Genomic DNA, 14,251 nt, shown 5'->3' on the forward strand with positions numbered 1-14,251 from the left:
CCAAAAATATTGGAATTATTATTGCCATATAGCCAAAGTTTTGCACAATGATACTTTGGTCATCGAATAGTATTTTGAGTGGTACAAGCCAAGTTTATGTGATTAAGTGAAAAATATTTTTGAAATGGTTGTATATTATAAAAAAAAATAATCTGTTTCCATCTTCTCATATTTTTTATTCTTGCAGTATAAGAACAATTTAATGACATCATAAATCTTTGTATCTCTATAAGTGTTTTTTAATATGATGTGTGTTAGATTAATCTGATAAAATACTAACTTTGGATAAGTGACATTGTCCGTTTCACTTTTATTTCTTTGTACATTTTAAAACTTATATGGAAAAAGTATGAGTTATTCTCTTTGCTAATTTTGATTTTTTTTCGGCCATAATTGAAAAATGTTTCTAAATTACAAGTTCTCAGAGTTGGAATTCCAAAAAAAAAATATTCTTATTCCATATTAATTTATTTTCATTTTAGCTGGTATTCCGGTTGGCGAACATCAAGAGATTTTAGAAAAATGCTTTACAACATTGGAACAAGAAAGGTCAGTTTTTCTGATTAAAAAATTTTTTTTTTTTTTAATAATTATTTTTGATAAATTTTTATTTGTGTAATCATTGGCCTCTTTTAGTCCCTGTTTTTTAAAGAGTATTATTTGTTGTTTTCCCTCTCAAGAATAGTGTGTCAACTGGTCCTAGCTGCACTGCACTACAAAAAGAAAAAAAAAAGAAATGCTTAAAAAAATATGCATTATTACTTTTTCGGCATGATTTTTGAAAACTGTGTGGTGGTTCCTAGAATTCCACTTGTATTAAAATTAATAAAAATATATAAAATTTTTTATGATGTATGTACCCATCGTGGAACAAAAAGAGCATATTCCAAAAATCACAAATTGTTTAAGTAGTTTTTTTTATAAAGAAAATCATTTTTTTTTTTATAATTACAAGGCTTAAAATAAACAAAACCAAATTTGGTAGTTCAAATTGAGTTCTTCCTTCTTTTATTCAAGATCGCGGAGTGAGATACTCTGTACTTGCTTCCTCATAACATTTGAGTTTCTTAGATAAAAGAAAAAAACTATTTGATCAATTTATGCAAGTTTCGGAACATGACATGTTTGTCTTGTCACGGGCACATACATCATACAGATTTTTCTTGATTTTTCTGGATAAGAACTGTGTTGGCACAGAATATCAGGAATTGTCTCTTTTGAACCATATCCAATTTATCTCGTCTTATTTATACTGACCAATGGGACAATGTACTCTCCTATTTTCAGATATCTTATTCCCCCCCGACATGGGTAATTTAGATAGACCTTCTTTTTGGCTTTGTCACCCAAGGCATCGGATGTGAACTGACAGGCTGCCATCTTGGCACACCTTTTACTGATTTATACATCTTGCTCTCTATTTGGTTAACTTAAAAAATGCTTGTTTTATTGTGTTGGGACATTATTAGCATATTCTTTAACTTAGTAATTATGTCTTTAATTTTCACCCCTTCATGTATCAGGTTTCATATTCGACATAAGTCCTCTTACCAAGAAATACAAAAAATAAAGAAAAGTATTGTTACATTTGGGCTGGTGCATCTGCTACAAGTCTCTCCTTCCTGAACAGAGTTTAAAATAGAGTTGCCAACCTGATAGGTCCTGAACCAATTTCTACCTCTGTCTCATTGACGAAATGATGCATCCCTCTGCCTGTTCTACAAGTATTTTAATGGTGGATCCTCTGACGAACTACAAGCCCTTGTACCTCCTCGATGTAAATATCCCCGACAAACCCGACAATCAGCAAAATCCCACTCCTACACAGTAGAGATCCCTAAATGTAAGAAGGCCTTCTACTCTAATAATTTCTTTCTCAGAACTGGTAGACTCTGGAACTCCCTTCCAGGTTCCTGTTTTCCCAAGTGTACTGACATAATGAAGTTAAAGTGTAATGTGAACATATATCTTGCTGCTCAATTCCCTACATAGTATTCCTGCAACTCACGTCCCTGATAGTTGCTCTCTACATCAAAGTGGCACTGTGCCTTGTTTGAGGTGAAAATAGAAGAAAAAAAAAATTTTCTTTTAAAATTGTACGTACCCATGATAGAAAGAAAATATCATACACCAAAAATGGCGTAAAATGATCAGATAATAGTTTGATTTTCATAAAGAAAATCGTTTTTCATCTATATTTTTTCTTTTAAATTAAGTTTTAAACAACAACAACAACAGCAACATTAAAAGCATAATTTTTAGAATTTGCAAATTAGACTAAAATTTTTTTTGACTGACTCCCCAAAATGTTCTGATGGTTTTGATTTCCAATTCCGATTAATCATTCCAACACTATATATATATATATATATATATATATATATATATATATATATATATATATATATATAAAATATAGTTAAATGTAAATATTGAAACCAAATATTCTGTGTGAAATTAGTACAACAAAATTAAGTTATTTATTCATTTATTGCAGACTATTATCCTCATCTTTTAGTTGTTGTTTCATGATGTTTCGGCCAACTATTTCTCTGGCTTTCATCAGGTGGTAACCACAACGGGATAGGAACACCGAATCTCCTAACTGCACCCTCAGCAATTACTGCCTTTCATAGTTGTCGTCTCACTACATTTTAGCTAACTCTGGCTGGCTTTGGATAGGATTGAAACCGCTATCTCCACCTGACGAAGACCAGAGGAATAGTCGTCTGAAACGTTGTGAAACAACAGCCAAAAAATGAGGATAATAGTCCGCAATAAATAAGTGAATAAAGAATACAAATTACCCATTTCAATAAGAATTCTAAATAATTAAATAAAAATTAGGTTAGGTCTCAACGTTTTTGTTTTTAAATCAGTTTTATCAAACCTTGGAATCTTATTTTGTGGTTTCATGGCTTTTACTTTGCAGGCCTAAAAAGTACAGAAGTTTACCTAAGTCTTTGTATAACCCATGTAAAGATGGTGACTTGACCAAAGTTATTTATATGCTTGGTAAGTGTAGTTTTTTTTTTTAAATTTCTTTTTTATCATTGTTGATAGTTAGTTTCTTGGAAGTGTCTGCTAATCTAACTTGTTAAATATAAAACAATGGAATAAACTATCATGGAATAATAATAATAATAATAATTTTAATGTGTACATAACATACCTTTTAATATATTATTTAACTATTTTGGAATGCCAACAGCACCCATTTTGTATAATCATGATCATCACAGTCAAAAATTTTATTAATTTTCATTGTTTGTTATGCTGTCTTCGATTATCTCCACTTTTAATAATCTTAGCATATCAGCCTGAAAAAATTTTTATTGCATGTAGCATATACACTATCAATATACTCATCAAATCTTGTTAAATGGAAGGTCATTCAGAGGTTTTGTTACCTAGGCGTACAGGATGGAGTAGGTGTAATAGTGAGAGTTAAAAGTGGATGAAATAAGTTCAAGGAACTTCTGCTATTACTAAACCAGACCCCTGTTAAGCAAGGGAAGAGCCTATCAAGCATATGTAGATTGTATGACATATGGAAGTGAAACCTGGCTGTTGAGGTGGTAAGGATATGTATGGAGAGAAGTGATATAAGAATGATAAGATGGCCGTGTCTTGAGTTGGAAGCCATGTTTAGTTTCAGAAGAGTTCCCGATGGTTAGTTGTTCTATACAAGTCCTGGAGATGACGAGTTCTCAGGAGACAGCTGTTCTGTACGGGTTCCAGACTTTATAATTTTGTAGCCAAAGAACAAAAGATTCTTCCCGTGTTGACACGAAGAAAACATGCAAGGTTGCTAAAAAAAGTTTTAATTTTTATGGAACAATTCTGGTTTCTGATTGGTTGCTAGAAGAACGTGAATTAATTTGATTCATCAGTTCTTAGCAGCAGCGTTTATAAATAGAATCTCCCAACTGTGAAGGACCATACCCCATTATGAGTCAAAAATATTGCAACAATGTGAGTCTTCAAGACAGGTTTAGATCTGATGACCCCAGAGGAAGATTAAAACTAAACATTTGATACAGTGCCAAATAAGAGATTTTAGTTGTATGGTCACATCAAAAGAATGATCAAGGCTCTTGGATTAATTATGTAGAACAGTTGAAGTAACAAGTTCAGCTCAAAGGGGAATGACCAAGGAAAACATGTAAGGAATTGATGAAAATGTACTTAAGTGAAAGAGGTATAAATACAAACCTGGCCAGAGATATATTAATTACTTCAAGCCAACCAATAGATGTCTGCATGTAAAAGAGAATAAGATAACCTGATATTTCCACAGAACGATTCTTAATTTCTTTGCTTTTTTTTGCCATGATTTCTGAATATTTCAAATTGCATCTTGAAATTCCCTATTCCATTATGGTCCACAATCTAATCTGATAATTTGTTTGAAAATATATTACTCTATTAAAAAAAAACATATCCAATTGAATTCATATTATTTGGATTGTTTTCGTCTTGAGTATTATTTTCAGATTTCGGTTGATGTAATTTTCGACCATTTTCAGCTATATCTTGTCAAACTTGAGAATCTTGCACAGAATTTTGAACGGAACCTTTTATTTAATCCATGGGGATAGCATACACTTGTTCCATCAGCCATGACTAAATAGATGTCTTTAGCAATTTGCAATTGTATTTTTGAGTGTCACCTGCATGTAATTTACAACTGACATACCATATCCACTATGCCACAGCTCCCTGTGGACAATTTTAGTATGAATTTTGGAGCCATAAACCTATTTTGTTTCTGTACAATCTTACTACTTATCATTATACATCATTATTTATTATTACATATTATTACTGCATATGTATTTTCCATCCAAACTTCTATGCAGATTTCTGATTGTGAATATAACACTCCAGAACTGTAGTCCGAAGAATCCAAATAATGCGAATAATTGATCCTCATCTCCAAAAATCAAAAACATAACATCCAATTTAATATTCAATTTAGTTTTTGAAATTTGCCTTGACAATAATTTACCAGATCAAGGAGGAAATGGTTAAAATATAATACATAATTAGAAAGTTTTGTCATACGAAAGTGATTCCAAAAATAAAGCCTCCTTTTTTTTAACTCAAAATATTTGAGTAACAAAGACTGGAGTGGTACCATTGAAAGTAGCAACCTTTTGTGCTCCAAAATTTATTTTTTTATAAATTGAGGCAGTATAGAAAAATAAAAGGCATTACTTTAGGAACGTACTTTGTATAATACATAATTAGAAATCACTTTATGTTCTCATTCTTCGTGTTAGTAAAAATTTCTTTTTGAAATTTAATTTTTCAGTTGATGGTCTTGACCCGAACAAGCCTGATCCTGACAATGACGACCAGACAGCAATCCATGCAGCTGTTATTGGTGGGCATTTATCTGTATTGCATGTGCTTATACAGGTGAGTAGAACGAAGTGCTTACATGAAAATACATATTAAAACTAGTAGTGAAACCAGTTTCGATTAAGTTTGTTAATTTTTAAGTTCTATATTGAAATATTATTAGAGAGGAAAACGACATGTTGCTATATCATTAATACTAAATTTGTGACTAAAATATCTTAATTTGAATGTTGAATTAACAGTTTAGAAAAAGAGAATTATGAGCAACGTACAGATGTAAGCACTTGCAAGACAGGAGATACGGTACCAGCACCATTGCTTTGGTTTCCAAAATCAGGATGCAAATAGTAGTTCTGGTTCTTGTTTAGAATGTCATCATTCCAAAAATCACATAGATTTATCTAGTTCTAATTTTGTAAAGATTTTTAAGTGATTAATGGGAATTTGTGGGCATTACAATACAAATCGCTTTGTTTTTTTTAGAGTGATTGTTTTTAAAATAGCGGACATGACAGCTGTTCTTCTGTTACTCATGAAATTAGATTTTCTTGTTTAAAAATAAAACTGCTTGAGGAATTTGTGCTTTTTAGAATATGATAATATTGTTTCGTCACAGCTATGTTTGTCATACAGACTTTTCTTTATTTTTGTTTTTTAATATAGGGAGAATTCTGGACAAGAACCAAAGTTTCAAAACCTTACTTATTAACATGTCATGTGGTTGCATAGTGTGTAGCTTTTAACGTTAAAATTTTGTCAGTTCCTATAAGTTTCTTAAAAAATTTTCTTCGGTTCATGTAGAATAGTTTTTAATTTACAAGTAGTACCTGCTTGGCATTTCCCAGTAACGTGTTCACTTGCCATTTGATTTGTTTTGTTGCCACTTTTTTTAAATCTATATATATATATATATATTTTAATCAAAGGGATGTAACGAATATAGAGTTATGTCCCCTTTTTATTTTAAGACTGAAGATGATATGGAAATAATTCTGATCTAGACAAAGTATTTTCTGGAAGGGATTAAATCGAATTGCATTTTATTATTCTAAATAACATAACACTTCAACAATCCACAAGAAAAAAAACTGGAAAAGTTGAATTAATAATGCAACCAAATGAATTTGTATACTTTCTTGTAAATATAGAGAAAGACCACCTGTACATGTTTCAGAAACTATCTTATAGATGTATCAATGCATCTCTGTCAGGATCTCTATCCATCGATCTGTCACAATTTTGTTTGGGATAATTTTTTTTTTTTTTTTTGATCTGACATTTTTTCATGGTTAACCACGGCGATTGAATGGACATATTTTGAACTCCTCCGCAACTGTTTACTTGAAATCAGTTTCCAAAAACAAAAAAATATATACACAAGGTGGAAAGTAGCCTGTGATTTAAAGAAAAAAAAAAAACACTTAATAAACAGATGCTATCTCCAAAATATTGTGATATTTCAGCATTGCATATACAAATTTATAATCAGAGAGAAATCTGGAAACAAGTATTAACAAAGTAATTTCATTAAGAAATAAAAGATCACCTTGTTATTCAGTCTTCATTTTTACAACCCAGTATATTTTTGCATTTCTATATTAGCATATAAATTATCTATAAACTAAACTCTGTAAGTTTTTGATAATTGGCAAAAAGTTATACCCCGTCGACTTGAATGAATGCCTTATACCAAACTTATTGAATAAACGTGGCATTGTGGTGATGAATCCCTATTAATTCCTAACTCTTCATCAAATATATCCCATAATACTTAGTTTGCTATACCTTATCATAGCAAAGGTTCATAGAAAATGTCAACCAGATCGGCCCAGTAGTTTCTGAAAAAAAAAAAAGAAAAGTAGAATGGACAGATAGACAGATATATAATATAGATATTACTATACAGTTCCACATAAAATCCACATTGGATGTGGAAAAAAGAAACGTAAAACGAAGAAGAGAACAAATTATACAAATTAAATTATTTCTTTATAAGAAATTACCATTTATAAATAAATCCTCTCACTTCTACACTATTTTCTTCATGCATCTTGAACATATATTTTTTTCCCTTTTTTATTATTTGTTTTCCTGTTATGAAAAAAAAAAATCGATATAAATGACCCCATTTTTTGTCTCTGTCTAAAATATCCGTTATTCTTTACAGTCTGGCGGTAACATTCATACAGTTGACAGTAGATTGAACAGCCCTTTCATTTATGCATGTGAACACAACCACATGGAGATTGTGCATTATCTTGTCCAAGCTGGTTCATTCTTAGACGTGAAAGTGAGTATTTAAAAAATTTTTTTTTTTTATCTATTTGGATTACTTGGACGACTGTTTTGATCTTGATTGTCATTCGCACAATTTTGTGACTGATGTAACCTCTGACCTTCTTCATGTGTATCTTGTCGAATTTCTATTGAACTCTGGAATTTACACAAAATTTTGGACGGGAGCTTCTATTTAATCCATGGAGATAACATGGTCTTGTTTTGTCAGCCATGACTGAGTAGAAGTTTTAAGTAATTTGCAATCATATTCTTAGTATCGTCTGCATTGAGGATTGAATATCCAAGATCTAGAAGAGTGTCACTTATAACTAAATGTCACCTAGTACTTTACCCGTTATGCTACAAGTCCTTGTGAGTTCTACGGAAAGATTCCCAAGTTCGACAAAATACACCTAAAGAAGGTCTGAGCTTATATCAGCCGAAATAATATCCAGAATGAGAACAGTAGTTGGAATCCTTAAAATAATACAAACTTATTATTACAACTAGCATGGGCGCCTGGCGTTGCCCGGGTTTTTGGATGTGTCTGTTGAGCAAAAAATTAAAAAAAAAGTGGTAGTAGGAAGGCAGGCTCGAGCCCGTACAGCAAAGGAGGAAAAGAACGTTTATGTTGTTACAACCACCGCCAAACAGGAAGCGACATTTTTAAAAATTAAGGCTAGACAATCTAAAGGAGAGGATGACTTTAAAAAATATTGGCGAAAAAAGTGACCCCCCCCCCTGTAGAAAAGTGCCTAGTTGAAGGTGAAGATGTTAATGTTTTTAGCCAATTTTTCAATATTTGTCGTATGAAAGATCGAACTTTAAAACGATACTGTTCTTGGTAAAATCCGTTGCCTCTATTGAAAGTTTAAGGCAGACATGCAAACAGACATACATACATACATTTATATATTGGTAACTAAAAATTTTCGACCCAAACTGATGAAAAAGCCTGCCATATCTCTGAATACCCTTTATGTAAAATTTCAAATATTTTGACCAGAAATTGTCTGAGTAATTTGGAAGAGACTGCAGAGGTCAATTTTTTTTTAACTCTGACCCCTATTATGACCTCTAGACATTTATTGTTTTGGGCTCAAATCAAGTTATTAAGTTAGATCGATGTCCAAGGAACCTATATCTAAAATTTCAAGTGCGTAGACCAAAAATTGTCGGAGGAGTTTGGTAGAGTTCTCAAAGGTTAAATCGTTGAACTTTAACCCCTTAATCGCCAAATTTCTGGCCCAAAACCGATCACATCGGTTTTTCCAAATCTCAGTAACCTGTATATCAAATTTCGAGTCTGTAGACTAAAAATTGACAGAGTTATTGTGTAAGGAAATATACACAGACATACAGATATGTTCACTTTTATAGATATATAGATTCTCAGCAGAAAAATTCCAGAAACATCTTTTGTATCAGAAGTTTTTGTTGAAATTTAAAGAATGAAAAAAACATGACATGAAGATTTTTTTAAATGACAAATAAAGCAAAGAAAGAAAACTAATTTGTAAGATTTTGTAATTGATTGTGGCGTCCATATTGGATTTAGAAATGTTATTGTTGTGTGTGCATACTTTAAATAAATTGTATCCTAATGCCCTCAAACGCCACTATCTTTTGAGACTGTAATGTTATGATTGCTTGACCTTTTCAAGGGCAGGATGGAGATTCTTTAGAGGGCACCGCATCAACTAGAATAGAATTTGGCTTGTATTTAATTTTCTCCTCTCCAGGAAGTTTGACACAAGGTCAGGTGTGGGTTTCATGGAAGTGTTTCTGTGAAATGAACAGGATTTGAAGTTGGAACACCCAGGTTTTCAATCCGTGCTGTTAACCACTTGATTTGGGCTGTAAATTCCTGTCACATTCCCCTTTCAAAATTTTGACATCTATTGTCTGTATGATGTTTTTACTTAGATGAGATTTCGTATCGTAGGTTTACATGATCCGCGTATTCAATCAGAACATTTTTCATATAAACATAGTATGTGATTATAAAGTTGAAATTATTTGTTAGTTCGCAGTGCTTGTGTATTAGATTGTTATTTTCAATGAAAGCATAATAGACATTTGATAACATAACAAACAGTTTGCATTGACCATGAGCATTTTTACAGTGAAATATGAATGTTTATTTGACTTGAAATTTTATATAATAATGATAATATATGATAATTTTATATTGCTGAAATGGTAAATGTCATAAACATGACAAATTTCTGTTGAGTTACTCGTCCATTGTTTTTTTCAAATGGCATCTGGACACACATTTGGAAAATATGGCCATTTGCTCCCCCCCCTTCTTCATTACATCATTTTTTTTTTTTGTAAATTATTTTATAAATCCTTTTAAGTAATGATATTGAAGGCAAGCAGATAAATTTAATTTTCCTTTCTGAATCTATGACATACATTGTCTCCAAACAAATAGCTTAGCACAAATCCAATTCAATCAAATTAATGTTAAAACATTTGATTTTTGATCAAGTTTTACTCTCATATTCAGGAATATTTCATTGTTACTTTGATGGAATTGGTTTTATGTTGTTGAGCTAAAGTTATGCAATGGATGCTTTCAGCCAGGAGACTTTGTAATAGAACTTGTGTTGGTTTCGTCAAGCAAAGATTCAAGTGTGTCATTTATTCAGGTAGAAGGGAACCATTTGTAAACTAAAATAATAATAAATATGATTTGTTATTAAACTGGACTTCTGGCTTGCTTGCTATGAGGATTAATGTTGACTGGATCCACAAACGATCTTTAACCCGGAACAACATGTAAGACGATCATGGCTGGTGAGTGCATACGTGCGGTGTTCTACAACTATTGAGGAGGACTTAACTGAGCTCTCAGGTTCACAGGTGGAATCACGATTAGTCAGCCATCTCATGTGACCTTTCTCCAGGATTTCTGTGATGCAGGTCTAGGAAGAAATCTTTTCAGATCGACCAGGGTAAACACGTCACTACCACTATTTGCTTCCTTTCCACCACAGGAAAATGTGACACCAGGTCGGAAAGTGAGGAGAGTTTTGCCAGCACCCCTAAGGATGAGCATTTTGGCCCCATCAGCATTCCCTCGTTGGAGCGTATCGGGCAATAAATAATAAACAAGGTCTGTGAGGGACATTCTAGGACTACTCAGAACAAATACTCCAGCTTACCAGATATACTGCCATTAAAATGATCTACGACCACTACTAAAAAAAGATGAAAAAAAAAAGGCTTGATGTGCCATAAAAACAGATCAATCATCTACATGTGCATGAACAGTTTTCTATTGTGAAGAGAAACGTATGTATATAAATTTATAATTGTTAGACGATTTATGTTTTGAATCTATTTTGAAAGTGTTTTTCTCATTACCCAGGGCGAAGATGGAATGACATGTCTTCATATGGCTGCCAAAGGAGGTCACATAGAACTGATGGAATTCTTATTAAGTACGAGGAAAGTGCAAGTTAATGTTCAGGTGAGCTTTTTTTTTTTTCTTTTTTTTAAAGAAAATTACTGATACGTACATTTCAAGTGAATTCATGAATGTGTCCATTTTAGTATCTTGATATCAGTTTATATTTTTCAAACTTTGATTTTAAAAAAACCTGGTTCTTGTTCCCCCATATTAAAAAACAAAAATGAAGAAAATTGTACGAGATATGTACCTGTGATGAAATGAAAATATCAAGTTCCAAAAATTATGTAAATTGATCAAGTAGTTTTATTTTTATAAAAAAGAAATCATTTTTAAATGAGTAATGAATTTTTTATTCAACTACGACTCCTTAAGTCCAATAAATTTATTTTTTTACATGGTTTTCCTGTTTGGTTTTACCAGTTGCACAATTTAACAGTTTTGTATGGTTTTGCTTTTATTTTTTTGGAGATATATCATATTTTGTACTGTACTGCAATGCTTTTACTTCATCAAGATATTTCAGTCCATTGGATAACTGCAAATCCTGTCTGGACAGCTGTTTACATTTTGGTTTTGACATCATACATGATCAATAAAAATTCTGTCTTTGAGTGAGATCACTGGATTACATTGGATAACAATCGGATTGTAATCCGAAAGTTATCCAGTTCCTGAATCAAATGGAATTTGGCAATTGGATTAGTCTGGGATCGATCCAGAATTACAATCATCTGAAAAAAAAACAAAAAACAAGGCCTAAATCAATATGGGGCAAACCCATGTTATTATAGCCCTCTATAGATTTTTCCTGTTTTCCTTTGATCCTCTTTCCATAAAGGCAATATTATCTTTTAAAAAATTTCTTCACTGTATAATATGTTTTTACTCTCATCTTCTGATGAGAAGTGTTTGGCTTCGAAGTGCCATGGCCTAAAGAAGTTTCCCTATCCCTAACTATTGTATTCCTTTTTGAATTGATAGCATAAAAAAAATTTAATTGTAAATTTTTTATCCCTTTGTTATCTTAACTTATTCTATAAAGCTGGTTGAGTGTATATGTGAGTGTATTTATCATACAGTGAATGTTAAACTTAAAAAATAATATACATGAAAAGTATTTATAAAATGCTTGCTGAATAGATGTGGGATGCTGGTATATGGATCTGCAAAATAGATTTCCACATAGGAGTTGGGAGTGGGAGTTGGAGTCTGGAGTCTGAGTTGAAGATATCAAAGGAGTCGGAGTTGGCATCCTAGGAATTCTAGAAGTTGGAGTCAGATTTTTATCATCCGACTTTGCAACTCTTGGTAAAGAGGTTTAAAATTCCCATAATCAATTTTACAAAAGTCTTTATTTTAATGAAGGCTAAAAAGGTCTATGGAAGTGTAAAATAAAAAAAAAAATAGTGCTTGTTAAGACATAGTCAACAAATTGATTTTTTAAATATTTCATTTTAAGCAAAAACAATATTACATACTTTATTGCTATGTCGAAAATAGTAATATATCCAAAAATTACGAAAATTCGTTGAGTAGAACAACTGCTATTGTATTTTTTTTTTTTTTAGTAAAAAAAAGTCTATTGCAATAGACAACAAATATTGCAGCCATGACACAAATAATCTAAAATATTCCTTTGAGAGTTATGTCCCCTGCTTTTAGTTTCCTACTGCCTACTTTATAACATCTACGAAAATGCGATTTTACCCAATTTTTTGTAAAGATTACTTTTAACTATAAATAAATTGTTACTCAATGATTTTTTTGTATTTTTGGATATATTACTATTTTCAGTATGACAATTGAGTACATAATATTGTTTTTACTTGAAACGACATATTTTAAAAAAAAATCGATCTCTCAAGTGCATTTCAACAAGCACCAAAAATATATATATCTGCATAAACTTGGCAGTTGATAATTGTGTACAAATATCTACATGCATTTGTTGATAGTGGACAAAATCTTTCACGTTGGATTAACTACAAAAGAACAAAGACATAATAGTGAGAAAAAGATTATTCTATTTGTAATTTTTTTCAGATTTTTTTTCATGTGAATTAAAAAAATTTATTTTTTTTTTAAATCTTAGGATGATGGCGGATGGACTCCTATCATCTGGGCGGCTGAACATCGTAATGTTGCTGCAGTAAAGTTCCTTATAGCGCATGGAGCAGATCCTACTTTGAAAGACAATGTAAGTCTTGCTTTTTTTTTTTTTCAACTCGATAGCCACGTATCTATTTAACAAAATACTTTGCACGTCTAAGCATTTGTCAGTGTGATATTTGAAAGCGGTTGGCAGTTACTGGCACAGACTGGATTCATCATTTCCAAGTTCTGTTATCGTTTTGCATTTCTTATCTACCATTTGCAGGGTTACCCAGGTTACCAGAGCCATACAAAATGAAATAGAAGAGGTTAAAAAGTGTAACATTTTTACATTAAAACTTTCATCTCTACCTTTCTCAATCTGTTTTTCTCTTTTCCCTGTTTTTCCACGTCCTTATCCCCCACCTCTTCTTCATCTATGCTCAGCCCATTCCTCTCTCTCGTTTTAATGTATTGAAAATAATGACGTCATTCGCATCTCCTTTGTATAATAAATAACCTTGGAAAATGGCTGAAAAACTGGTTCCTCCTGGCGAAACCTGGCCTGGTTTTGCTTTAAAGAATGAATAATTATTTTAAAATTTTAGATATTTTCAAGGGCAATGCCAATCCCTCAAAATATATCAACTTTGTGGGTGTTAGTTTTGTAGTGTTTGACTTTTAGCTGGATATGTAACCACATATATACACAGACAATTGCCCTTTCTATATCAGATGATTTCTATGAAGTATTTGAATGTAAAACACTATAAATCCAATTTTTTCAAATCAAGAAACAAGATCCTACAAAAAGGTTAACATTAAGCATTATGTGAAAATTGATTGTAAGATGTTGTAAATTGATGTAACTGATATTGATGATCTTAACATAAATATTTTGAAAATGGCATGCATTGTATTTTGCATATATATATATATATAATCTCGATACATATATACACACATACACATAAACACTGGAGTTATATATATATATATATATATATATATATATACACACACACACACACTTAAATACTGGAGTTTCATGGGATTAACATCTAGGAAACGTCATCCATACAATTACTATTA

General features: G+C 31.6%; 1 protein-coding gene across 4 annotated transcripts in view; it reads left to right on the forward strand.

Annotated features, from left to right (window-relative positions):
• LOC145241388 (uncharacterized) overlaps positions 1-14,251 on the forward strand; it is a 166,066-nt gene that overhangs the window by 128,573 nt on the left and 23,242 nt on the right. For all 4 annotated transcript variants that reach the window (XM_080104309.1, XM_080104310.1, XM_080104312.1 and 1 more), the window contains exons 12-17: positions 483-549; positions 2,933-3,015; positions 5,318-5,424; positions 7,535-7,657; positions 11,024-11,125; positions 13,161-13,265. In XM_080104309.1, coding sequence (XP_079960435.1) covers positions 483-549; positions 2,933-3,015; positions 5,318-5,424; positions 7,535-7,657; positions 11,024-11,125; positions 13,161-13,265 — 587 coding nt within the window. The remainder of the gene's footprint in view (positions 1-482; positions 550-2,932; positions 3,016-5,317; positions 5,425-7,534; positions 7,658-11,023; positions 11,126-13,160; positions 13,266-14,251) is intronic.

Source organism: Euprymna scolopes, chromosome 20 (genome assembly GCF_053919585.1).
Source record: "Euprymna scolopes isolate OS-2025 chromosome 20, ASM5391958v1, whole genome shotgun sequence".
NCBI lineage: Eukaryota > Metazoa > Mollusca > Cephalopoda > Sepiida > Sepiolidae > Euprymna > Euprymna scolopes.